The sequence below is a fragment of the Macaca fascicularis genome, chromosome 1, assembly GCF_037993035.2.
Source record: "Macaca fascicularis isolate 582-1 chromosome 1, T2T-MFA8v1.1".
Classification (NCBI taxonomy): domain Eukaryota; kingdom Metazoa; phylum Chordata; class Mammalia; order Primates; family Cercopithecidae; genus Macaca; species Macaca fascicularis.
The window spans coordinates 227,115,406-227,141,227 of NC_088375.1; the positions used below are offsets into that span (position 1 = coordinate 227,115,406).

Below are 25,822 nucleotides of genomic sequence, written 5' to 3' on the forward strand. Positions count from 1 at the left end.
GAAATATTTTGAGTGGGAACAATTCCCTAAGTCTAAAGAGGATTAATTAGTTAAGTTTATATAAGAGTATAGCTGCTTTTTTTTTCCTCAAAAAAACCCAAATTGTTCCTTCAGCAATTATTTATAGTTTTAAATAGATGAGCCTTTAAATTTTTAAAATTTTAAGGCTTTTAAGGCTTTTCTTTTGTTTTTCTTTTGAGACAGAGTCTTGCTCTGTCGCTCAGGCTGGAGTGCAATGGCACAATCTTGGCTCACTGCAACCTCTGCCTCCCAGGTTCAACTAATTTTTGTATTTTTAGTAGAGACGCGGTTTACCATGTTGGCCAGGCTGGTTTCGAACTCCTGACCTCAAGTGGTCTGGCTGCCTCGGCCTCCCAAAGTGTTGGGATTACAGGCATGAGCCACCACAGCCGGCCCTTTTAAGGCTTTTAAATCTAGGGTTAAGGTCATTATTACAAAGGACTTATAAAAACTAAATTATTCTATCATCAAGTTGGCACACTACAACCTGTGGGCCAAAATCCAGTCCAGTATCTATTTGTATATATAAAGTTTTATTAGAACACAGTCATAGCCATTCATTTATGTGTTGTCTGTGGCTGCTTTCCTGCTACATTAAAAGAACTGAGTAGTTGCGACAGACTGTACAGCCCACAAAGCTTAAGGTATTTACTATCTGGCCTTTCAGAAAAACATCTGCCAACTCCTGGGTTAAAATATAATAAATAAAGATTAGCATCAACATAAGTCTAGTTAGATGGGAAATCATATGTCCAGAAACATTAGCAGTTAAAACTGCTACGAGATTTTTTGAACTATGACCTTTTCTCAGAAATCTTAAAGATGACTAAACAAAGTATTAGTGTAAGGTTAAGGAGAGGGGGCACTGAATATAGTCGAGTTGATAGAATTCCCATGTTATAATTTCAACTCACTTTTTCTCTTAAGATTATATATAAGAAACAAGTTGTCAAATTAATCTAAATGAATTTAGATTAATTAGATTTTGATAAATTCTATTTCTGGCTTTTTTTTTTTTTTTTTTTTTGAGACAGGGTCTCGCTCTGTTGCTCAGGCTGGAGTGCAGTGGCATGATCACAACTCACTGCGGCCTCAACCTCCCAGGCTTACATGATCCTCCCACCTCAGTCTCCCGAGTAGCTGGGACTACAGGCATGCCCTACCACGCCTGGTTAGCTTTTGATCTTTTGTAGAGATGGAGTCTCCCTATGTTGCCCAGGCTGGCACTGAACTCCTGGGCTCAAGCAATCCTCCCACCTCAGCCTCCCAGGCTTACATGATCCTCCCACCTCAGCCTCCCAGGCTTACATGATCCTCCCACCTCAGCCTCCCAGGCTTACATGATCCTCCCACCTCAGCCTCCCAAAGCGCTGGATTATAGGCATGAGCCATCGTACCTAGCCTATTCTTGGCTTTGAAAAAATAGTTTTCTGACGCTAAATCTTTGATTATAACCCAAACACATTATAGTTGTTTCTGGGAGACTTTTGCCTTTTGCCCTGCTTACAAATTGGCATCATATTCTAAAATCTCAGGAACTAAAATTACTCATTGTCATCTCTTTAAAATTCAAAGCCTATTGGAATCCCTACTCTTGTTATGTAGAATATAAATATTGAAGACATTTTACACCACATTTTCGTTATTCAGCATTACCATCGAGTGATGGAAGGCCAGTTCACTATTTTATAATGAATGTCCTGGGTTTGTTCTGAAAGGGCAGCCTCATACGCTGACTTACCTCACAGCACCAGGGAGGGGGAGATTTAGAAAATGCAACTGCAGGAGCAGGGTATAGGGAAACAGCCATTCTCAGTAAGAAATAGGTTCATTAAAAAAAAAAAAAAAAAAAAAAAACCTACTACCACCTCCTAGTGAGCCTCCTTGCTTTAGACATTTTGACAAAACAGTCATGGAGAAAATTTCACGTGGCAAATTATCTTAATCACAGAAAGCCACTTGCTGAGTGTTTTCATGTAACACAGCCTCATTTGGCCGGGTTCGTGGCCTACCAGCCCTGTTTTCGTCCCCAGGCTTCCTCCACCACATCCTAGGCATGCCCTGCAGTGGTTTCGAACGGCCCTCCCTTTTACTCACTCATGCATTTGTACATCTAATGTATGTGACTGTTCTCCTGTCATGTAAAATAGCAGTGTTAGTAATCAGGGTTAGTTTTTACTTGATTTTATTTCATTCAAAATGGATGTGAAACTTACTGGCATACCTAGGCTGCAGCCCCATGCAAGCAAGCAAAAAGCAAAATACTGAAAATGGAAGAGAAGAGAAACTGGCTAGCAGGCAGCTAAACTCACCCTTTTGTACAGCCTATGGTCCACCAGGGGGCTTTAGACAGTAAAACAACACCAGAGAGCTATTAGCACGTGAGGGTCACAACAGAAATCTTATAAATAGCTTTATTTCAACAAAAAAGAGTATAACATGGTTTCTTTTTTGGAAAGAAAGAAAAGGAGAGTGATGGTGGGGGTATGTGAAATGAGTAGGTAGAAAATTCACCAATTTAAGTCTCAAAAAATTGGGGTCGTATGACTTAGAAATGGGACACTTCTGACTGATTCCTGAAGCTACTATCTACCTACCTTTTTGAGAGGGTGTCATATGAGGTTTTCCTTTTTTTTTTTTTTTTTTGAGACAGAGTCTCTCCCTGTCGCCCAGGCTGGAATGCAGTGGTGCAATCTCGGCTCACTGCAACCTCCGCTTCCCAGGTTCAAGAGAGTCTCTCCTGCCCCAACCTCCCGAGTAGCTGGGACTACAGGTGTGCGCCACCACACGCAGCTAATTTTTTACGTCTTTAGTAGAGACAGGGTTTCACCACGTTGGCCAGGCTGGTCTCAAACTCCTGACCTCAAGTGATCCACCCACCTCGGCCTCCCAAAGTGCTGGGATTACAGGCACGAGCCACCGCACCCGGCCAAGATTTTCTATCTTAATAAGATTTTAATGCTTCTAAGGGACAACAGACAAGATAGTTTCTTTTAAAATAACATTAAATAACTCGATCCAGAATGAAAATAGGATTACACACATCCTAAGGAAAATACGAGTTTAAAACAAACTTCCAGGATAGATTTTTAGGATTTCTTCAAGATCCTTAATTGAACATATTAACGGAATATATAGAAATGGGAAGTGAATACTGATCTTAGTGCAGAGGTGATTAAAATTTGCCTATTTTTCTAACATCTGAACTGTAAATGGTCAAGAGCCAATAACATTTTTTATTTCATTCCAATTAATGCAGAGAAATCCAGAGCCCATATCTGATGTTCTCTTCATAATGAACCTTCTTGTTATCCATCTTCTGAGGTTATTACCAGTTAAAATATACACTTAAGAAAGGCAAAAATCTTCATGAAATTCTTCTCTACCAGTTTACAGAAAGAGAACTCTAAAAACAAAAGTGAAAGGACTGCTTTGTTCAGCTTATTTTGTGGGGGCAGCCTTTCATGAATTTATGTTCTGTTTAAATATCTCATTCTCTTAATTCTCTCAAACACAGGACACAGCTTTGGCCAACATGAAAGGGAGACGAGTGTAGGACTTTATGCAGTTTTGCTCCTACGTTACCCACACATTCATGCAAAGTCTGAGGATCAGGCTAGAAGAAACGAGGAAAAAGTCTAGCACAACTTAACTTGCAGACATTCTGGTTTGTCTGAAGTGGCCTAAAGAACAGTGGTGTTAAGGTAATTTTCTTGAAAATAAAATCTATCTGGAAAGTATCAACCACAGTGTCATGAAAGAAGATGTGATTCTGCTCAAAGTGGCCAAAGTCTACTGGTTTTAGTGCTGGATAGGGTCTTGCTCAGGTTTTGCATTTTGCAGGTCTAAGAGGAAAAGGGAGGAAGGAACTATGAACATATTGGAGAATGTAAGGAAAAGGGCCCAGGTGAGTCCTTGATCTGTTCACCAAATAAAGAAAATCCACTACTCTATTTGGTCCTAAGTCCCCTGCTAAGTAAAAGGTACGACTGAACAATAAAGAAAAGAGGCTGCCTTAGGTGAGGCTTGCAGAATTAATTTCATGATCTCAGAGCCATACCCATTTTGGGGATGCATCTTCTAACAGGACGTCCTATTTCAGAGTACTGACACTGGTATGTTACTCATTAGCTATCATGGTGAAAAATCGCCCATCCTCGCACGGTGGAAAGTAAATGTTGCTGAGGCACAGGGCGAGTGAACACTGGCTTCTGCGCGGCATTGTAGCTGGGGAAAACCATCTATCCTAGTGAATACTGTTTTTAAGTTTTTATGATGCTAATGCAGTGGCTGTGCATGTTTCCTTCTATGGTCACAAAAATAAATTCTTTTGTTAATTTAAGTAAAAGTACAAATAACCCATTAAACCTATTAAGTCTTAAAGGCAAGATATTTTCAAAGCTAGCAATCAGATGGTTGTAGGAGTAAGAAAAACTAAAGCAAAATGAAACCTCCAAGGAGTCCAATTAAATATGAATACTAGGACTTTTGGTATAATTAAATAGGAAGAGGAAATAAGACATTAAAGAGCCTGCTTTAATGTTTGGTTCTATAAACTGCACAGCTCCTGACACACAGAGCAACAACCCAACCACAGAGAAGGTGGTCTACACCCAGCTCAGACGGCCGCAGTTACAGACGTCAGACTGGAATATTAACCTGGACAAAGAACACAAACCACTTTCACCAGCCCCCTGAAATCTAAGTAGAGATGTCAGTCTTCATAAAGAAAGCTCAAATTTGAGGAACAAAGAGAAATTCCTCTGGCTTAGCTCCACGAGAAGATGCTATGTCCCACAGAACGCTGGGGTCACAGAACCCCATTTCCTACTAATTGAAGATATTCCCAGAATCCCAGATGTCTTTCTTTTCCTGAACAGCTGCATTCCAGCAATCTCTCCTGTTCCTCGTCACGGACCAGCTTTAACTGATAGTTTAATAATAGAGGATGTTAGCAATTACATGACCAGCAGAGGGCACCAGCTATTTGGTGGAAATTCCACATCAGAAAACTTGTTTGGAATTCATGGTTTTCTTTCCCTTCTTTGAGACTAGAAACTGTTTTCTCTTTGGACACACGCTAGCATAGCAAAGGATTAGAGCAAAGAACATACTGCAATGTGGCATATCAATCGCAGGTTAAAGAGAAACTTAATATTAAAAGCTAGTCCGACTAAGTTGACCTCACACCCAGATTAAAACAGAAAAACACGGGTATGAATCTCCATTGTTCAAACAGCATCGTCTGACATGGTTACCAGCGTTCCAAGGGTAGCAACCTGATCCCTACTTAAAGAGCTCTACCACCCTACTGTAATTTGGGACCTCTGCCCTGATTACCTGCAGGGGGATTAGCTTTACATAGGAGTTAGTGAGGGTTCAGAAGGTCAGGGATGCTTCATCATTCTCCCTGAGCAGAATGTATAAACGAGGACTAGTGTACCTGTGGCGACAGCGGCGTAGAAACCTCATTATTTTTCGAGCAGCTTGATCCTGCTTTTTGGTTAGCAAACTGCTCCTGAAAAAGTCAGAATATTATTGTCACAAGAAGGACACAGTAAAGCCCAATATGCGAAACTGGTCAGCAGTGACAGAGGACTCTGCATTAAGCAGTTCATGTAGCAAAGCCAACAGCATACGTTAAAGATGTATACAGTCTGAAGGGGAATGAGTGCGTATGCTGTTTTCATAGTATCGAGTCAGGCATCACTAGAGGAGAAAGGAGGGTGTGTGCAGGTGCCCTCAGCTTCAAGAGAGACTATATAAAGACTGAAAATAAAATGCCACTTAAATATTCTTTCACAATTTATTAGCAGCTCATTTTGCTGCAAAAGGCATTCTGGCATTAGAGAGGCTTTCTTAGTTTAGAAGGTGATTCACGGGAGCTGATACACTCTTTGGGTTATTGTGTAAATGTTCTGATCAATGTATTTTACTTGGCTCAACATTTTTATCACAGTCTCTAAAATGGAACAGCTTAACCCTAATTACTCTTCCAAGGTTGCAGTAATTCTACAATTTCACTCATTTCCCATTTGCCCCAAGAATAGTCTTATCTCTAATCCAAATGCAGCATCACACACATTTCAGTTACATTAGGATTGGGGACAAGTTCTGTTTAGAAATAACTCCAAGAATAGTTTTTATATTTTCACATTGAAAATCAGATTTCCTTCAGCCTCAAAGAGCATGTTTATATAAAATTACATGAGTGCTGGCAGCGGGCTGTACTTTTTTTTTCTTCTAAAAAGGAAATGGACTAAACTACTATAATTGAGTGGTAACTTTCTGAGTAGAAACTGGTGCTGCCAAATTCTGATATAAGGTGAAACTGGGTGGCAATATCAAAATAATTGGGTGGGATGCAGAGAGAAAGAGCTAAATATTCAAAACCAGACTCAGCACAGGTGTTAAGTATACAGCCACCACACCTAGAACGTTCTGGAACACAGTGACTGCCAATGCTTTAGGCCTGCCCCCGGACTCCAATGTCAGCCCAGGACAAGTCTTTCAAAGAAGTCAGAGTTCTCTTCCCTAGGGAGCTTTAACTCCATGAGCTCTTTTCCACCCACCTGAGTTTCTGTTGTACAATCACAGCCGTCCGGCGAGCCTGCCGTCTTTTGCCACATTTCTTATAACTTCGGTAGTACTTTTGGATCAGCACAGCAGCCCGTCGGCTCTGCTGGAATTTTTTTTGTTCATAGTAACTTCGGAATTTGCTCTGGATAAGGATGGCAGCCTGTGTCATCTTTTTATAAAGTGCATACTGCAGGGGAAACAAGAACAAGCAACACAGTAACAACAGGGGCCGCATGGGCTCAGCGTCCTTCGAGTTTACTGGGAAGGGAAGAAGAGAAAATGCTTTTCCCCTCTATTATCACATTCTCTCTTCAGGGTTTAATCACAAAAGAGGCAAACGAGGAAGCTTTACACCTACCTTTCCAAAATGTAAACTATTACTTTAAGGGTTGCCTTCAGACATACTTTTTTCCCCTAAAACATCAAAATATTTAGCCCTTCTTGGAGAAAAATTTTAATAGCAATACCCTTAGACGTTTATGAATCTAAAAACAGATTTTGACAGGAAAATTTTAGATGCTTCAGATTAATATTTCCTATCCAGTTTTGAAACATGAACATCATTTTTTCATGCCTTCCAATTCCCACCATACACAAATCTATTTAGCAGTCAGCTCCTGGTTTCTAACTATCATTCCACATGGCAAGTTTCTGACTGAGTTACAAGGTCCCAAATACAAGGCTTATCATGAAACGCTGACACCTTTAAGCCATTTTAACCTGTAAAAGATGAACACTCGTAAGACCAACACGGTGGTGAAGCCGTGAAACCTGGACGGCTGTCACAGTGCTGTGGGCGGCCCAGGAGGCAGTGCCAGGAGCCCTCCACCCAGCCCCCTGCAGAGCTACCGAAGTGAGGAATGAAGGCCCAGGGTGAATTCTCCTCAACATCAGTCTCTAGGCACCAAAAATACAGAGCTCTCCATGGTCTTAAAATTCTATGTCCAAATTTCTAAGAAAACAGAGTATGACTCCGGGGATGAGAAGCTGCAATGAAGCCCTTTGCTTATAAGAAGGCAACTTACCATTGCAAGGAAAAATATTCCCCAGAAAATCCCTGTATCTGCCTAACTGTATCTCTGGATGTATGAGGAGGTGAAATGAGGGAGGGAAACTGACTTCTCAGAATTGTCCAAGAACCCGGACCCTTCTGCAAGAAACTTCTTTGGTCTTATCTGACCTGCTTTACCTTTTCACTGGTCTGAAAGCCTTTGAAGACAAGAATGCTGTAGCCTACAGAGCCCCTGTGGTTTCCATCATCTCCACCTGTGCACGTTACACACTCAGACCCATCGGGCCATAGTGAAGTGCTTTGGGAAAAAGGGTATTTCCTTAGTGGCCACAGGGCTCACGGGAACTGGCTCAGATGGATTAACACCAGCCAAAAAATGTCCAGTTATTAATGTCGAAACCCACTCCAACTGAATAACCACGTGGTCCCCAGAGGACAGACGCACTGTGCTCAGGTGGCCTGGCAAGGGGGGTACGTTTACTCCATGACCATGCCATCTTAACAGTCCCTCCCTGCAGCTGGTGATGGGTGTGAAGTTTGTGACTCTGGTGGAATGGTTTGTGAGAGGACTTGGGAGTATCATTACCTTCAAGGCTATCCATGTCAGCTTGGGGGAAAAACAGAAAATACAAGATTAATGTTAGATTGCTGAATATAATGAAATTAAAAACCAGAATCAATAAAACTCCCAACCAAGAAAAAAAAAAAAGGCAACCTGGCTATATTAATGCCTTCCGTTTTCCAAAATATTTGTTTTACAGTTGTTACTCTTTCCAAAAATAATGCCTTCTGTCTTCCTAGCTGTAGATGACAGTTTCTGGGGAGGGTTATTTTTTTTAAAAAAACCAAACTCATATTTTGGAATCAATACCTGTTGTAATCACAGACTTGAAACCTTCATGCTGTGTATCACCTGTGCTCCCAGGAAGCCTGCTCACCCAACAGAAGCCAGGGTGGCTCCCTGCTGTAGAGCTACAGGCACTGTGGTGTCAGCGTTTGCACAATAAACCTTCCTTTTCTGGGATCATGAACTCAACTGGCTCGAAGCCGAAGACGTCCCCCCACCCCTATTAATCGGGCTTAATCCTAGAGAAGCTTGAGGAAACGGCAACCCGTATCAGAAACTGAGGCAAGTCCTGGATTATGACAAGCTAACAGAATCCCTAATTTCTATGTGACCGTTACACATATTAGAACGTATTATTCCTGAAATAAAAATTTAGAACGACCTAAAGCACAATCTAATAAAAGGTTCTAGAATCTACCGACAGGCCTGAATGTTACCATGCAAACCAGTCAAAACTCCATTAGGCAATTTTTAATATTTTATAACCACCTCAATGATGAGAAAGGCCTCATACTTATGTAATTTCTCTGAGCTTCAGCTGCTTCATCTGTAAACTGGAAATAAATACTGCTTACTTCAAATAATTGCAAAAAGGAAATGAGATGGGGCACCTAAAAAATCTAGTATGTACTAGGTGCCCCAAAAATATGAGTTCCTTTTCCCATCTGACTAGTTCCATAACCCTACAAGTTGGTTTGCAAACAGTAACACTGCACGAAAGAGTACTCAGATATTTGTGTTGCACCTTTAACTAAGGTGAACAAAAGCAGTTTAAGATGTTCTGGCTTCCTCTGATTTTCAAAGATTTTAACAATTCTTCATTTTAAAATACGTAAGAAGCTGAAAGGAAAATGGCCAAAGATTAAACATCTTCTGTAATTCAAACTCAAAGGTAATACATAGCCAGCATTTACCTTCTGCAATCACCGTATCACACACTGGATTCCCCAGAGTTCTCTAGTTACTAGGGAGTTTATGAAAGTATTGGACCATGGATCCTCCCCGCAAAGATACTGGTGTTAGGATCAGACCAGTATCTCCGGTAGGTAACAATACTAAAAGATCAAAAATGTGGACAAAAACTGTTTTGCGGTGCAAGTCTAATTGCAGATGGTTTTGTTTTCCCTTTTTGTTTTAGAGACGAGGTCCAAGCTGGACTTCGATACCTGGGCTCAAGAAGATCCTCTGGCCTCAGCCTCTCGAGGAGCTGGGATTACAGGGACACACCAACCACCATGTCTGGCTTCCCCTGGTTTTTGTTTGTTTTGTTTTGTTTGTTTGTTTATCATGGCAGTTCAAATTAAGTCTCTGGCCGGGCGCAGTGGCTCACGCATGTAATCCCAGCACTTTGGGAGGCCGAGGCAGGCGGATCACTTGAGGTCAGGAGTTCAAGATCAGCCTGGCAACATGGTGAAACCCCGACTCTACTAAAACTAGAAAAAGCAGCTGGGCATGGTAGCACACGCCTGTAGTCCCAGCTACTTGGGAGGCAGAGGCAGGAGAATCGCTTGAACCTGGGAGATGGAGGTTGCAGTGAGCCCAGATCGTGCCACTGCACTCCAGCCTGGGCGACAGAGCCAGACTCCGTTTCAAAAACAAAAAAACAAAAAAAACAAAAAACAAAAAACAAATTAAGTCTCTGTAATGAGGTACTAGATGTAGTGCTCTTTAGCCAAACTGCACACCAGGATCCTCAGTGGCCTCGGGTGGGGCACAGTTCCCTTCTGTGGTGCAAAACTGAGGTTTACCTGTTTATATTTTCTGTAACAACGCTGAATGACAGCAGCAGCTACTTCTTGCTGTTCCCGCAAGGGTCGACCCTTAAGGGTAAAGTAAGGAGAAAAAAAATCAGTAATGATTAACTACCAGAAATGTCAGCTTTTTATTACTATTCATTTAATGCACCTTCTCAGAGCTGAGATCCCAGGTTTACCAAAAAATACTGATACTTAATTATAAATGAGGAAAAATGAATTTATAGAATAAACCTCAGACTATCCTTGCTTCTAAATAAAACTATGATTTTGGAATGTTAAGCAGACTAAAAATATATTCCTTTTTAAAGTATTTAACAAATTAGGCATTGTACTATTTGTCTTGCCAGATCTTAACTGTCTTTCCTAAGATAACCCCAACTACTTCACTTGTGGATCAATGATTAATGGCTTTGAACACCTTTTTGGGAGTGGTTGGGGACTACTTTGAGAATCTGTAGAAAGCCATGGGTCCCCTTCCCACCAAAAATGCACACAGAAGAGCTTTACTGCTTAATTTTTGGAGTTCAGGCGCTGCCTGGAGGCAGTCCCCAGGCCTCCAGTTGAAAACCCCTGCTTTAGGTCGTGACCTCCTAGCAGCAGAGGGGTCACCTCACTTTATATTAACTGAATAATAGGCATCCATATCATTACCAACAGTATGTTGACAAGGTGATAACCATTACATTATTAGCTAATATTATTTTACTAAAGCTTCTGAGAATTATTTAATGTGACATTAACGACTTTAATTAAAAATTCTATAAACTCGTGAAATGTGTTTTAAGGAATACTAAAGAGACATTGTACTTGGGATGGCAAGGTAGAATAGAAAAATCAAGGCCGGGTGCGGTGGCTCATGCCTGGAATCCCAGCACTTTGGGAGGCCAAGGCAGACAGATCACTTGAGGTCAGGAGTTCGAGACCAGCCTGGTCAACATAGTGAAAACCTGTCTCTACTAAAAATACAAGAATTAGGTGGGTATGGTGGCACGTGCCAGTAAATCCAGCTACTTGGGAGGCTGAGGCAGGAGAATCACCTGCATTGGGAGGTGGAGGAGGCAGAGAGCAGAGATTGCACCACTGTACTTCTCTAGCCTGGGCGACAGAACGTGACTCCATTTAAGAAAAAAGAAGAAAAGAAAAATCAGCACTGTTCTGTGCCAGGAGAGCTCCATTCCTGCCCTGGCCTAACCATGGACGGGCCCCTGTCCCACCCAGTTAATTCTCTATGCCTCAGACACCTGAGAAGACCGTGCTTCTCAAACTCTTCTACAAAGGTGCTTCAGGAACTTTGTAAACATTTGATAAAAATTTCATGTTTAACTGTTTAAAAACTGGTTGTTAAAAGCAAAGTATTTGGGAGAATGAGAAAGTTCTGGAAATGGGTAGCAGTGATGGTCGCACAGCACTGTGAATATACTTAATGCCCCCACGTTGCACGCTTTAAAATAGACAAAATCACAAACTTTATGCTCTGAATATTTTACAATAAAATATTTTTACAAAGCAGATACACACACAGATATGTTATACAGTGAATCTTCATAAATTGGAGACTTCCAAAAACATTCTACACATTCAGAGGAAAAAAAGCAACGGTCAGTGTTTTCGTTCGCACGATTCTGACTTTCATCTGTCCTCTCTGATCTTAAGAATGTCACAAAATGAAGGTTCTGTTCTAGTTTACCTTGTATTTCCGGAAAGCTGTCTGGACAAGCCTGGCAGCCTCATAGAGTTCTCTCTGTTCATGATCAGACAGAGTGAGCTGAGCAAACTCATTCTCTACCTTCTCACTGGTAGATGCACTCAGGAATTCTGACCAATCCGCGGCGGAGGGAAGGTTAGGCTTCTCGAAAGCGATTTCACTGACGGGAGAGCCAACAGGGCTCAAGCTGGTATTAGAAGAAGGGGTTAGAGGCTCGTTATATGCACTTCTGAAACAAGAGGAGAAAAAAGGAGACATAGATATTGCACAATCCATTAGATATTAATGAATCCATTAGATATTAATGAATGAACCAAGATGGTATCTGCCAGAAGCCACTGTGGGCAATTAGGAACATGCCTCCATTCAGTTAGGCAAGTTGCTAAACATACCCAGTGTCCTTCGATTGAGGAAGTTCATACCCAACACCTATCATGACTTTAGTACTATGCTAAATACTAAAACCTAGTAGCAGTACACTCTACTGCCTTTAGGAAACTTCAACTGAATTAGGGGGAAACATTATGCTACATTATCTTTTTTTTTTTTTTTTTTTTGAGACAGAATCTCGCTGTGTTGCCCAGGATGGAGTGCAGTGGTGCCATCTCAGCTCACTGTAACCTCTGCCTCTTGGGTTCAAGCGATTCTGCCTCAGCCTCCCAAGTAGCTGGGATTACAGTAGGCGCCCACCACCACGCCCGGCTTAATTTTTTATTTTTGGTAGAGATGTGGTTTCACCATGTTGGCCAGGCTGGGCTCAAACTCCTGACCTCAGGTGATCCACCCGCCTTGGCCTCCCAAAGTGCTGGGATTACAGGCGTGAGCCACCGCACCCGGCTTAACATGATCTCTTATGCTTTGATAGCAGTAAAAAAAATAATGGGAGAGGCAGGAATAGGAGCTGGGCCTTTAAAGTGGCAACAGAACTTGTCCTAGTGCTTCCTTCCTTCCTTGGTATGGTCTGCTATGGCACCGCATTCATCAAATACAATCAGCTTCCCCTGCCTCCAGTTAGATCTGGGAATCTAACCTGCGTAGTGATCCCTGTAACTTTACTCACCGGATCTGGGCAGCACTGGGCAGGCAGTCAGCATCCGCTAGGTAACTGGCCAGCCAGCTCATTGTACTGCTGATGGTGGCAGGGTCTGTTCTTTCCAATCCTGAGGACTCCATGGGCACAAAATTCTCCTGCTTGATTCGGTCAGGTGTAGCTTCAATAATGTGTTCTGCCAAGGTCATCATGTTCACCTGAAGTCAGAAGTTCACAGGACACTCAGGTTAGAAAGGAGCCTTAAAAGTTATCCAGGTCTACCTCCCCTGCCTCACCTTGGAGAGAAAAAAATAATAAGGCAGGAGGGCAGACTTCCACCTCAATCCAATGCAAATATCATTTTAAGGTTATAACATAATACACCGAAATGTGCTGAGATCCTGAGACCTGATTATCTCCAAGTCATAGTCTGGCCCCAGACCTTTAGCCCAGTCTTGGAGAACTTCTGGCTTGTATGTACTCCCTACTCTCAGGGTCAACCAATTAATGACACTGGGCAGTTCTAGAGTAACTTGTAATATTAATGAGGTGTCACTATTAGTTACATAACCAATATCTAACCACCCCTTTTGCTTGGCCTAGAGAACCCTAGTCTAGACTGGGAATAGTGGCTCAAGCCTGTAATCCCAACAGTTTGGGAGGCCGAGACAGGTGGATCACTTGAGGTCAGGAGTTCCAGACCATCCTGGCCAACATGGTGAAACCCCGTCTCTACTAAAAATACAAAAATTAGCCGGGCATGATGGCGCATGCCTGTAATCCCAGCTACAGAGGCAGGAGAATCGCTTAAACCTGGGAGGTGGAAGTTGCAGCGAACTGAGATCGTGCCACTGCACTCTAGCCTGGGCGACAGCACGAGACTCCAACTCAAAAAAAAAAAAGAAAAAAAAGAAAAAAGAATCCTCAAAGCTGGTCTGGATTAAGATATTCTTTATGCGAATCAGAGATGTGAACTGATTCTTAAAAATGTCCTTGCATACCTCTTAGAAGTGGTAACTGAAACACAGCACTTTGGGTTCTTAAGTGAACTGAAAATGTTCTCAATGGAACTATACAAGGTGACAAAATGCTTCTCCTGCAACATGAAGGAGCCTCAAAAACATCCTGCTAAGTAGAAAAAGCCACAGTAGACTGCATGGTATATGACTCCACTTATATGAAACGTCTAGAAAAAGCAAACCTCTGGGGATAGAATCAGATCAGTGGTTGCCTAAGGCTGGGCAGAGATGGACTGCAGATGGGCACAGGGCACTCTGGAGTAAGATGGAAGTCTTCTAGAAAGGGACTGTGGCGATGGTTGCACAGCTGTATATATTTACTAGAAGCCATCCCGTGTGCACTTAAAATGGGTAAATTTTATCATATGTAAATTATACCTCAATAAAGCTGTTAAAAATGCTTATTGTCGATTTTATAAATTTTCATCAAAGAACAAGACTTAGTTTTTGTAATAAGAATAAAAATAAAAAATTTAAGAAAAATATATTGGGCCAGGCGCGGTGGCTCACGCCTGTAATCTCAGCATTTTGGGAGGCTGAGGAGGGTGGACTGCCTGAGCTCAGGAGTTCAAGCCCAGGCTGGGCAACATGGCAAAACCCTGTCTCTACCCAAAATAACCCCCAAAATTAGCCAGACATGGTGGTGCAGGCCTAGTGCTTTCTCACAGTATCTGTAATCCCAGATACTAGAGAGGCTGAGGCAGGAGAATTGCTTGAACCCAGGAGATGGACATTGCAGTGAGCCAAGATGGCACCACTGCACTCCAGCCTGGGTGACATAGCAAGACTCTGTCTCAAAAAAAAAAAAAAAAAAAAAAAAAATTGTAGCCTTCTTTCACCTTCTCTATTGGCCCTCTTGATTTGTGACTCAAACGGTAGGACGTAAATTTTGCCTTTATTCTTTTTCCATGAAAGTATTCAATATATATTTAATATATTTAAAACGCAAGGTGGAATTTCTGAAGCCTAAAAGGTTATCACTCTACAATCACTTTCCTAAATCCTCCATTTCATAAACACGTAACAACGTAAAAACATCTTAATAACATTCTCAGCAGCTGGACCTGAAAAGTCACATCACTCATTTCTAAATTTCACGGGTTGTGCTCAGAGAAGACAGTTTTAAATGGGTAGCTTTGGATTTTTATTCAAATTTTCTTCATGTCCTAGTATATGAGCAGTTTTCATAAATGTGTCTTGGACATCTGAAAAGAACAATTATATATGTAATTGCTATGTGTATTAACTACATATATGCATATAGTTATACATATAGTATATTAAATCTATCATATATTAAATATATATTAAATCAAGCCTTCTGATTTTGTTGTTCAACTTGTTCATATGCTTTTCATATCTACTTGATCTGAAAAAATTCTGAGCTAGGTGTTAGTAGCACACTATGACTGTGGGTCCACATTTCTTTGTATTTACTAGTATTTGCTGTAATGTTTCAAGGTTATGGTGCTAGGTATACAATAGTTTGTAACTGTCATATCTTCTTGATAAACTATATATATATAAAATTTGCCTTGAATTGTACTTTTTATCTTTTTTCTTTTTATACTCATTTATCTATTATAGCTCTATCATTTCATTTTCATTGTTTCTCTTTCATTTCATTTTGGTTGTATTTCTTACAAGTAGCATATATCTTGCTTTTATAAAAAAAAAAAAAAAAAACCGAGGCCAGGCGCGGTGGCTCACACCTGTAATCCCAGCACTTCGGGAGGCCGAGGTGGGCAGATCATGAGGTCAGGAAATCGAGACCATCCTGGCTAACATGGCGAAACCTCGTCTCTACTAAAAATACAAAAAATTAGCCGGGCCTGTAGTCCCAGCTACTCGGGAGGCTGAGGCAGGAGAATGGCGTGAACCTGGGAGGCGAAGGTTGCAGTGAGCAGAGATGGTGCCCCTGCACCCGAACTTGGGCGACAGAACGAGACTTCATCTCAAAAAACAAAACAAAAACAAAAAACCAAATCCAAGAATCTGGCCTTTAATAGAATTATCACTTCCTAGCGTGTGACTGAATCATGTGTGAAAAGGTTCCTCTGTTTCCTGATTTCTATAGTTACGTTTTCCTTTGTTACCATCCCTGAACTTTTTCCAAAAGGGCCAAATTTTTCTTTTTTCCCCTTCAATGACTTAGAAATTCTGTAGCCTGTTTTTTTTTTCTGTTTGTTTGTTTTCTTTTTGAGATGGAGTCTTGCTGTGTCACCCAAGCAGGCAGTAGCGTGTTCTCGGCTCACTGCAACCTCCACCTCCCCAGGTTCAAGCAATTCTTGTGCCTCAGCCTCCCGAGTAGCTGGGATTACATGCACCCACCACGACGCCTGGCTAATTTTTGTATTTTTAGTAGAGACAGAGTTTCACCATGTTGGCCAAGCTGGTCTCGAACTCCTGAACTCAGGTGATCCTCCCGCCTTGGCCTCCCAAAATGCTAAGAATACAGGCATGAGCCACCGCGCCTGTCCTTCTGTAGCCCGTTTTTATGCTACCTACTAACTTGACATTTCTAACTAGCATATTTCAGCCTATCTAGTGCATATCTATCTATATCACGAGTGGAACAAAATCTATTACTGTCTCTGAACCAGAGAGCTTTCATACACTTTTACTCTCTTCATTTCCCTACCCTCCCTGGTTTGGTTAAAATAATTTAGAATTTTAGTTCTAGGAGACTGTTTAAACATTATTCCTCTTCTATTTCAAGAGTCTCTTCCTCACAACTGCCTCTCACATGCAGCCACACTATCAATAATTGCTCAGTTTTCCTGGTTTGATTGTTCACTCCTCTATGAACAGTTTTGCCATTTTCAAAAATTATTTCATTGTTTTTAAGTGTTATCTTTTCACGTGGCTAAAAAACTTTCTTTAGACTGCTGCTTTTTCCATAGACACACGCTCTTAATTTGGCAAGATGCTATTCTCTTACAGATCTGTGAAAATAGGAAGTGGATTTTTTAAAGGTTGTTTTCTATTTCCTGCATGAACTCTGTTTCAGTGAAGGCCACTTTCTAAAAAGCTGCACTATCCAATGGCTATTTAAACTTAAATAAAATTAGAAACCCAGTTCCTGAGTTGCACTGGCTATATTTCATACATACGCCCTTTACAATGGCTACATGACAGCTATGCTGATCGAGTGCCTGATTCCGCATGTGGCACCGAATGTCTCCCATGGTGGGCGGCATGGATAGAGGGCACGTCCACCACTGTGGGAAGGTCCTAGGCATTTATATTTATAATATAGTTCTAGATTGCTCAGTTTTGGTGTCTGGTGTGGGTTCCATCAGGAAGTGTGTAAAACAGGATTTGGCAAACGATGGCAGGCTGAATCCAGCCAGCTGCCTGTTTGTGTAAATAAAGTTTTACTAGGAGACAGTCACCCTCCTCCGTTTAATGCTAAGGCTGCTTTGGTGCTGTTAGGGCCCATTAAGTAGCTAGGACAAAGTCTGTACAGCCTACAGAGCCTAAAAATATTCACTACTTGGCTCTTTATAGAAGAAATGTACCACCCTCTTGTCTAAAACATTATTTGATTTTTCTGGGCAGTCCTCCCCACGACTGCAGTGGTTGGTAGATGATACGGTTTGGCTGTGTCTCCACCCAAATCTCAACTTGAACTGTAGCTCCCATAATTCCCCTGTGTTGTGGGAGGGACCCAGGGGGAGATAACCAAATCATGGGGACGGTTTCCCCCATACTGTTCTCGTGGTAGTGAAGAAGTCTCTCGAGAGCTGATGGTTTTCTGAGGGGTTTCCGCTTTTGCTCGGCTCTCATTCTCTCTTGCCTCTCTTGCCTGCCACCATATAAGATGTGACTTTCGCCTTCTGCCATGATTGTGAGGCCTCCCCAGCCACGTGGAACTGTGAGTCCATTAAACCTCTTTTTCTTTATAAATTCCCCAGTCTGGAGTATGTGCTTAGCAGCCGTGTGAGAACGGACTAATACGGTAGGTCAGAAGTGGTGCCCCCGACAACTCCCCAGAAATAGGAACACATTGGTGAGCATGCAAGCTTCTTTCTCATCCTCTGCAAACAGCAGAGGGCTGGCGAGAAGGGGCCCCTGGGATGCAATAAGCAGGAATGGCTCAGAAATCAGGCCTCTCCCAAGACGTGCTGACCAGGACATGTGATCTCCTCCACACACCTCCCTCTCCTTGTATCACTTCTACAGGCACGGGTGGTGCCCTGTTGAATTTTGAGTCTTTTTTTCCCTTTTACATTTGTTTCAGGTTGCATCAATGGGAGTTGGAAAGAGAGGAAGTCAAACTTGTTTTTAGGCTGCCCTTACGGTCCTCCCCTATATATTTTAATAGATGGAATTTGCTTATTAGGCTAATGTCAAGTTTATTTCAGTACGTATTCTCTTAGTCCATAACACGTTTAAGGTCCTAAAAGGATTCTGGAATTGCTAGATTTATTATAAGGGCAGTCAGTTATCAGCTTCAGGAATATTTCACCGCCCTCCTGAGAGCCTCACGCCATATATGCCCTTTACAATGGCTAGATGATAGCTATGCTGGTCAAGGTCACTCAGATAATTCAAAATCTATCCACGGGCTTCCTGTCCTAGCTATTTTTAGGGCCTTGACTATATTCTAACTAGTACTTAAAACAGTGAAATCAATCAACCTAAATGCAAGGAGGAAGCAGATGATGTACTGTAGGGTCCTGAGTGAGTTCTGAGGAGCTGGTACAAAGAGGGAAGGCTTTGCTGAGACCAGGGTAACTGGTATTCAGGCCCTATTCCCGGTGCCCGATTCACCATATGAAAATGCGGCCCCAAGGAAAGAAGATACTCCAACGATGTTCCGCTCAAGACCAGACTTTGAAGGCTTCGTGGGGGAGAAAACGATACAACCTTCGGAAACTGACCGTAAAGATCACAGCGACTGTACCGCACCGGCCTCTGCGGGCTTACCCCGTCCCTGCTTTTTACCTGTATGTCATCCATGGGCTGGGCGCATTCTTCATTTTCTGCACTATCACGGTAGGACCCCAGCTCTGTATTCACCACCTCTCTGTTAGCCATCATCAGGACACTCATTGGTTCCCGTGGACGCACCTGTGAAGGTGCTGCCTCCTTTCCTACACTGGTCCCCTTCGGATTTCCAGTCACCTGTACTGTAGACACACCAATGTAAAGATCTTTGGAATTCCACTTTCCTACAGGCTGAGATCCAGAGGCTTGAAATGCTGCAGTCTCTGGAGTGGGAGGGGAGAGTTCCCGGCTGAAGTCCCTCACTCCTTCACTGGGGCTGAGTGTCTCGGGGACAGACTGCTTAGAACTAGGGCTTTGCTTCCTGATATTTGGCTCTTCCAGACTCAGTGCAGTGGGAAGCAGCTTCTCCTGCCTTGTCTGGAAGTACTCAGGGTTCAATTTATGCTTTTTGGGAGCCGGATAATCTTTGTGGCTCTCACTGCTGTAGTAATTAGAGGGTTCAGAACGAGGTCTTCTCAGCTCTGAAAAGTACAGTAGAAAGGATAGTCAGGACAGGAGATACAACTAGGAATCCTAAAGAATCAACACTTTCTCTATGCCTGAGAGACACCAAGCGCAAAGCCGGAACTCAAGACCCGTCCCTAACGTTTCAATATCCCCAGGAGCATACATCAGATTCAGATCCTCCTCCTCCAAAATTATGTATTTCTTGCATGAACATAGAACTTTTGCTACTTTCTTCTGTACTGGGGGAGGGGGCAGCACTAGGCATTCTTAAGGAAAAATCAGAAACATTAACAAAAAATCGGAAATGTTTGTGACTATCCTATGGACTTTGCTGAGGGCAGCTGCATGAAAGCAAACGGGATCTCTGTCAAGCTCTGAGATGTCATGATTCTGAATTCTTACCTGGGTTGGTGCTTGCAATAACAGTGACTCCCTTGGGTATTTCTGGAGAGCTGATGGCTTCGCTGTGCCACTGGGCCATCCAGCTCTCTGTGCTGGGCTCTTCACTTGCAGGACAGTGGATTCTGGGGTTCTGTCCCAGCTGAGCCTGCTCATCTCTCTGCAGGTGCTCCAGACACTCTGCTAATTTCACATGACCCCGTGACCTGGCAATTCCCAAAGGCAGCCTTCCTAGAGAGTCAGGAATCGAGATGGCCCGACGGTCCCACTTGTACAGCACGACGGCAGCTTCCAAGTGCCCTAGGGCACACGCCCACATCTAGAAGACAGGGAGACACAGCAAGCGTTCTCAATCAGAGGTCAAGACCAGACCTGACTTTTGCCATTGGTGCCAACTGACAAACTGGTCCTTGCTGGCAATCTCGGTGGGGCCACTGAAGATTCCCATCCCAAAGTATCTCCAAAACATGCCATGTGTCAGCAAGAGACAACAGTGGGAACCAGGCACATCCAATGCCAGGCTGGAAGGATGGCGAGGGGGCTACGTGAACCCATTCCTTACCAGAGGGGTACAGGAGAAGTGATCCACATTCAAAGGGTCAACTTCCAGTTCCAGGTCAATGCTATCCGCGTGCTTTGTACTATAAGGGAGAGCACCAGAAATTATCACACTATTCATCACCGTTAAAAGGAAACACCAGAGTGTTATAAAACCCCACCAAGATGAAACCCAACTGGGCATATAATATCCCATGGTGAAGAAACAGAGAGTCCCAGGGCAGCGTGGACACTCCATTTGGTGAGGGGTTCAAAGAAAATAACAAATCCAACATTTAATTATTATCTTACTGGGTATTTCTTGGGAAGAAGTTCATAAAACTCCCTTGGAAACTGTCCTAGGACAAAGCCCTTTGCTCGCCGGCTATAAAGCGGACCGAACGGGTAGATTTCTTCCGCGGGTGGCAGTGCTCAGGAAGAATGTGAGCGAGGATGCGTGAGGCTGACCCCCAGCCAGCTGCACCACAGCCTTACCGCCATTTGATGAGGGTCTGGATTAGGGTGGCATAGCCCTGGGCAGCGGCCAGATGGAGGAGGGTCATTCCGCGGAACGTTTTTGAGTGGATCAAGTGCTTGGACTTCGCCCAGCAGGCTCGGCTCATCATCTTCTCGCATACCACGACCACACGGCTCTCAAAGCAGCTCCCCAAGGCCCCGGTCCCAGAAGCACACTGTCACGGAAGAGCGCACGTTACAACCTCAGGACGAAAGGCCTTCCACCCCATCAGCGCTTTGATGTAGGGGAAACAAATGCTTTACCATTAGAAACTCACAACGGAAAGCGTAAAACACTGAAAATAAAGAAACATTGGCTGGGCATGCTGGCTCATGCCTGAAAGCCCAGCACTTTGGGAGGCTGAGGTGGGCAGATCACTTGCAGTCAGGAATTCAAGACCAGCCTGGCCAACCCTAACCCTAACCCCGTCTCTACTAAAAATACAAAAATTAGCCAGGCGTGGTGGTGGGCGCCTGTAATCCCAGCTACTTAGAGGCTGAGGCATGAGAATTGCTTAAACTGAGGAGGCGGAGGTTGCAGTGAGCCAAGATTGTGCCACTGCACTCCAGCCTGGGCGGCAGAGCGAAACTGTGTCTTAAAGTAAAAAACAAAACAAAACAAAAATTAGCTGGGTGTGGTGGTGTGCACCTGTAGTCCCAGCTACTCGGGAGGCTGAGGTGGGAAGATTGCCTGAGCCTGGAGAGTTCAAAGCTACAGTGAGCTGTGATCGCGCCACTGCATTCCAGCCTGGGTGACAGAGCGAGACTTTGTCTCAAAAAATAACAACCACCAAAAAAACCCCAAACCCCCAAGAACCATCCATGAAATTGAGACTAAAATGTGCTTAGCTTCAGCTCACTAGCACCTTTGTAAAGTTCACAACTCGAAAGACACGAGTCTATCTATTACGGCTGACACTCTGATTAGGAACTTCATGCCGATTCATCTTGGGGAAAGTGTACACAGCCTTAAAAAAAAAAAGGTGGCTCGGCTCTAGCCTTCCTGTAGGCAGTAAACTGTTATGAGACAGTGGAGCAGAATAGCTTTCTTCACGTTTCCACTGGCGGGTATAGTGGCTCTTTCACTCTCTTGCTTCTTCTTAATTTTTTTTTTTTTTTTTTGAGACAGAGTCTCGCTCTGTCACCCAGGCTGGAGTGCAGTGGCAAGATCTTGGCTCATTCCAACCTCTACCTCCCAGGTTCAAGCGATTTCTAGGTAATTTTTGTATTTTTAGTGGAGACAGGTCTCACCATGTTGGCCAGGCTGGTCTCGAACTCCTGACCTCAAGTTATCTGCTCGCCTCAGCCTCCCAAAGTGCTAGGTTTACAGGCATGAGCCACCGCGCCCAGCCTCTTGCTTCTTCTGAAGGAGAATTAGATCACTTAGATGTGGATTGTTTTTTCCTTAAAGAAATGACTAAAAGTATCTAATAATAATCCAGTCCTTTGTATAAAGTAAAAAGGATACTGAGGAGAGCATTTAGAGATCTTGAAATTTAAGCATTATTAATAACAATAAGGGCTACAGGAAAGAGAAATTTACTAATTTTAACCACATGGGTTACTTCCTATGACTCAGTTGTAACGGAAGAAAAACAAAATCAAAGTTAGTAAACTTCAACAGCTTATCTGAGTCTCTGTGATAGCAGTTTTATGTTTAACACTTCCCCAAATAAATGGCACTTCTAGGCTAATTTGTATCTCTGGTGTTATTTAAAAACTACTTTTTTTTTTTTTCTGGCAATACACTCCATAAACTTTACTTACTACAGAAATCCTATGCCTCCTCGCGGATTTTTATTTTTAAATGTGGAAAAAATGCCTCCCAAAATAAAAAAGGCACATGATGGGATTGTTACGTCGGCCCCATCAGAGCCGTAAAAACACCTACAGGAGCAGACTTGGGCGAACCCAACATGCCACAAACTGACCTTGACTCAAAAGGCCAAGGCACAGCCATTCCACACACACCAGACACGCTCGTCAGCACATGGAAATCGCCAGAGTGAACGAAAACGGAATTTTTTTTTTTGTATTAAACAAAAACAGCCATGTCTCTATCCTGCATGGCAAACACAGACATTTACTGAAGGCAACTGAAACTGATGAAAAGATATTCAATAGTGGTTAATATGGGATGAGATTCTAGGCCAGTTGCGTGGTGGCTGAGCTTTAAAATGACATTACATACCATTCCTTTTTTTTTTTTTTTGAGACAGAGTCTCGCTCTGTCCCCCAGGCTGGAGTGCAGTGGCCGGATCTCAGCTCACTGCAAGCTCCACCTCCCGGGTTTACGCCATTCTCCTGCCTCAGTCTCCCAAGTAGCTGGGACTACAGGTGCCCGCCACCTTGCCTGGCTAGTTTTTTGTATTTTTTAGTAGAGACGGGGTTTCACCGTGTTAACCAGGATGGTCTCGATCTCCTGACCTCGTGATCCGCCCATCTCGGCCTCCCAAAGTGCTGGGATTACGGGCTTGAGCCACCGCGCCCGGCCACATACCATTCCTTTTATGCCACTTTTGTTGGTGAAAGAAAAAGCATTTTAAGGAGATCTCTTATGTGAGCCATGAGGTAAATTAATGATTACATCTTTTATAAAACTTAGTACTATCAGTCAGGCGCAGTGGCTCATGCCTGTAATCCCAGCACTTTGGGAGGACAAGGTGGGCAGATCACCTGAGGTCGGGAGTTCAAGATCAGCCTGACCAACATGGAGAAACCCCGTCTCTACTAAAAATACAAAATTAGCTGGGTGTGGTGGCACACGCCTGTAATCCCAGCTACTAGGGAGGCTGAGGCAGGAGAATCACTTGAATCTGGGAGGCAGAGGTTACAGCGAGCCGAGATTGCGCCATTGCACTCCTGCCTGGGCAACAAGAGCAAAACTCTGTCTCAACAACAAAACAACAACAACAACAACAACAAAACCTAGTACTATCAGGTGAAAAAGAAGCCTATCTTAGGCCGGGTGTGGTGGCTCACGCCTGCAATCCTAGCACTTTGGGAGGCCAAGGTGGGCGGATCACCTGAGGTCAGGAGTTTGAGACCAGCCTGGCCAACATGGTGAAACCCCATCTCTTACTAAAAAGACAAAATTAGCTGGGCGTGGTGGCACACACCTGTAATCCCAGCTACTAGGGAGGCTGAGGCAGGAGAGTCACTTGAACCTGGGAGGTGGAGGTCGCGGTGAGCCATGATTGTGTCACTGCACTGCACCCTGGACGACAGAGCAAGACTCCATGTCAAAAAGGAAAAAAGAAGCCTATCTTAGCCTTAATAATATTTTACTGTGCGCCAAGTCATTTCTTTCCTGCTGATTTCTGAAGATGGGGGAGCAATATGAAAATGTGAGGAGGAAAGAGGCTAGCTTTTTGGGTGTGACATATGATGCTATTTTAACCTCTTATTATTTGAAATATTACTAATACTTGATATTTATGAGGTTCATAAAACCAAAAATAGTCACCTAAAAACTTAACTGTGTAAAGGAAATTATCATTTGTCTTGAAGAGAAAGAGGGGTCATTATTTGAGGTTTTTTTTGCAAAGACTGAGTAGTGGAGATAAAAAATACCATCAGCTCCTTTAAATTTATCTTAGGGTCCCGAGAAATAATTTCTCCCTGGGAGACTTCCCCAAAATGAACTTCCTAAATGAAATGTATATAAAGCCTTCAAGACCAATGGGACTCTGAAACAATATTTGGTAATTTACCTGTATTTGGCAATATCATACATTCTTCATGGAACTTACAGAAAGTTTGTGAAAGATGCTGTAATGCATAATATCATTCTATACTGAATCATTACATAAACACTTTCTTTGGGCTCTTTTCATATTGACCTTGAGTTTATAAAAGGCTTATATGAATTACTGAATTCAATTATGTTTTATACCTATACTTAAGACAGGGATAAAATACAGAATAGAAAGTAGGAAGATTCTAAGTTAATTCTGAACCCTAGCAGAATCTGAGTCACCATCTGGCTTTTTTTTTTTTTTTTTTTTTTTTGAGAGATAGGGTCTTATTCTATTGACCAGGTTGGAGTGCAGTGGAGTGATCATGGCTCACTGCAGCCTCAACTCCCAGGCTCAAGTGATCCTCCCACTTCAGCCTCCTGAATAGCTGGGATCACAGGGATGTACCACCACGCCTAACTTTTAGATTTTTTTTTAGAGAGACAGGGTCTCAGTATGTTGCCCAGGCTGGTCTTGAACTCCTGGGCTCAAGCAATCCTCCCGTCTTGGCCTCCTAAAGTGCTGGGATTATAGGTGTGAGCCACCACGCCCAGCTGGCATCTATTTTCCAATTGGTTGTCCTTAACTCCCACTACCCTATAATTCAGTAGTGAATTCTGAGATGAATAGACATAACTTAAGGATTAGGTGGGTAAACAACTGAGAAGCTCCACATTCCAAGGCTGCTTCCATACGGCACAGATTGTAATGCTTAAAAGCACAGGTACTATAAAGTACTCCCTCAGGCCTTCTGCCTGAATTCAGGGACAGCATCAGCAGCAGAGAAGAGGCCTGTGATCCATCCACTGCCACGCCAATCCATAAACATGAAGCGAAACGGGAGCCGAGCATCAGCACCACCTCGTACCTGTGCCTGGCTCCCTCCATTCCCGCTCCCGCTGCCGCCTCCACTGCTGCCGCCTCCGCTCGCCTGTTTGTGCTGCTGGGACCCCGTCATCTCAGCCATCCTCCTCTCCATCTGCTCCAGTCGTTCCAGGATGGACATCCTGAACTGGTTATCTAGGGCAGAGCAGGAGGAAGAGTAAGGTTGGGTTCTGGAAGAAAAGCAGTCAACATGTGGCCTTGCCCGCCTTGTGAGACCAGCATCCAAATGCTGTCCGTAACTTCACCAAAACAGAGAGGTCTCTGCAGGCCAGAGTTCCCCAGCACGATCATGAGTCTGTCACCTCACACAGGATGGTG

At 43.2% G+C, this 25,822-nt stretch overlaps 1 protein-coding gene across 39 annotated transcripts in view; it reads right to left on the minus strand.

Moving 5' to 3' along the window:
* Positions 1-25,822, minus strand: part of CAMTA1 (calmodulin binding transcription activator 1) — a 978,479-nt gene that overhangs the window by 11,724 nt on the left and 940,933 nt on the right. For 7 of the 39 annotated variants that reach the window (XM_045387788.2, XM_065530224.2, XM_065530223.2 and 4 more), the window contains 12 exons: positions 25,488-25,639; positions 20,862-21,058; positions 20,392-20,470; positions 19,833-20,148; positions 18,921-19,444; positions 12,982-13,169; positions 11,904-12,150; positions 10,208-10,279; positions 8,199-8,219; positions 6,594-6,787; positions 5,465-5,539; positions 2,334-2,364 (listed from right to left, as the gene is read on the minus strand). In XM_045387788.2, coding sequence (XP_045243723.1) covers positions 2,334-2,364; positions 5,465-5,539; positions 6,594-6,787; positions 8,199-8,219; positions 10,208-10,279; positions 11,904-12,150; positions 12,982-13,169; positions 18,921-19,444; positions 19,833-20,148; positions 20,392-20,470; positions 20,862-21,058; positions 25,488-25,625 — 2,082 coding nt within the window. In that variant the 5' untranslated portion in view covers positions 25,626-25,639. The remainder of the gene's footprint in view (positions 1-2,333; positions 2,365-5,464; positions 5,540-6,593; positions 6,788-8,198; positions 8,220-10,207; positions 10,280-11,903; positions 12,151-12,981; positions 13,170-18,920; positions 19,445-19,832; positions 20,149-20,391; positions 20,471-20,861; positions 21,059-25,487; positions 25,640-25,822) is intronic. The other 32 variants (XM_045387768.3, XM_065530260.1, XM_045387799.2 and 29 more) reach the window with 15 other exon arrangements.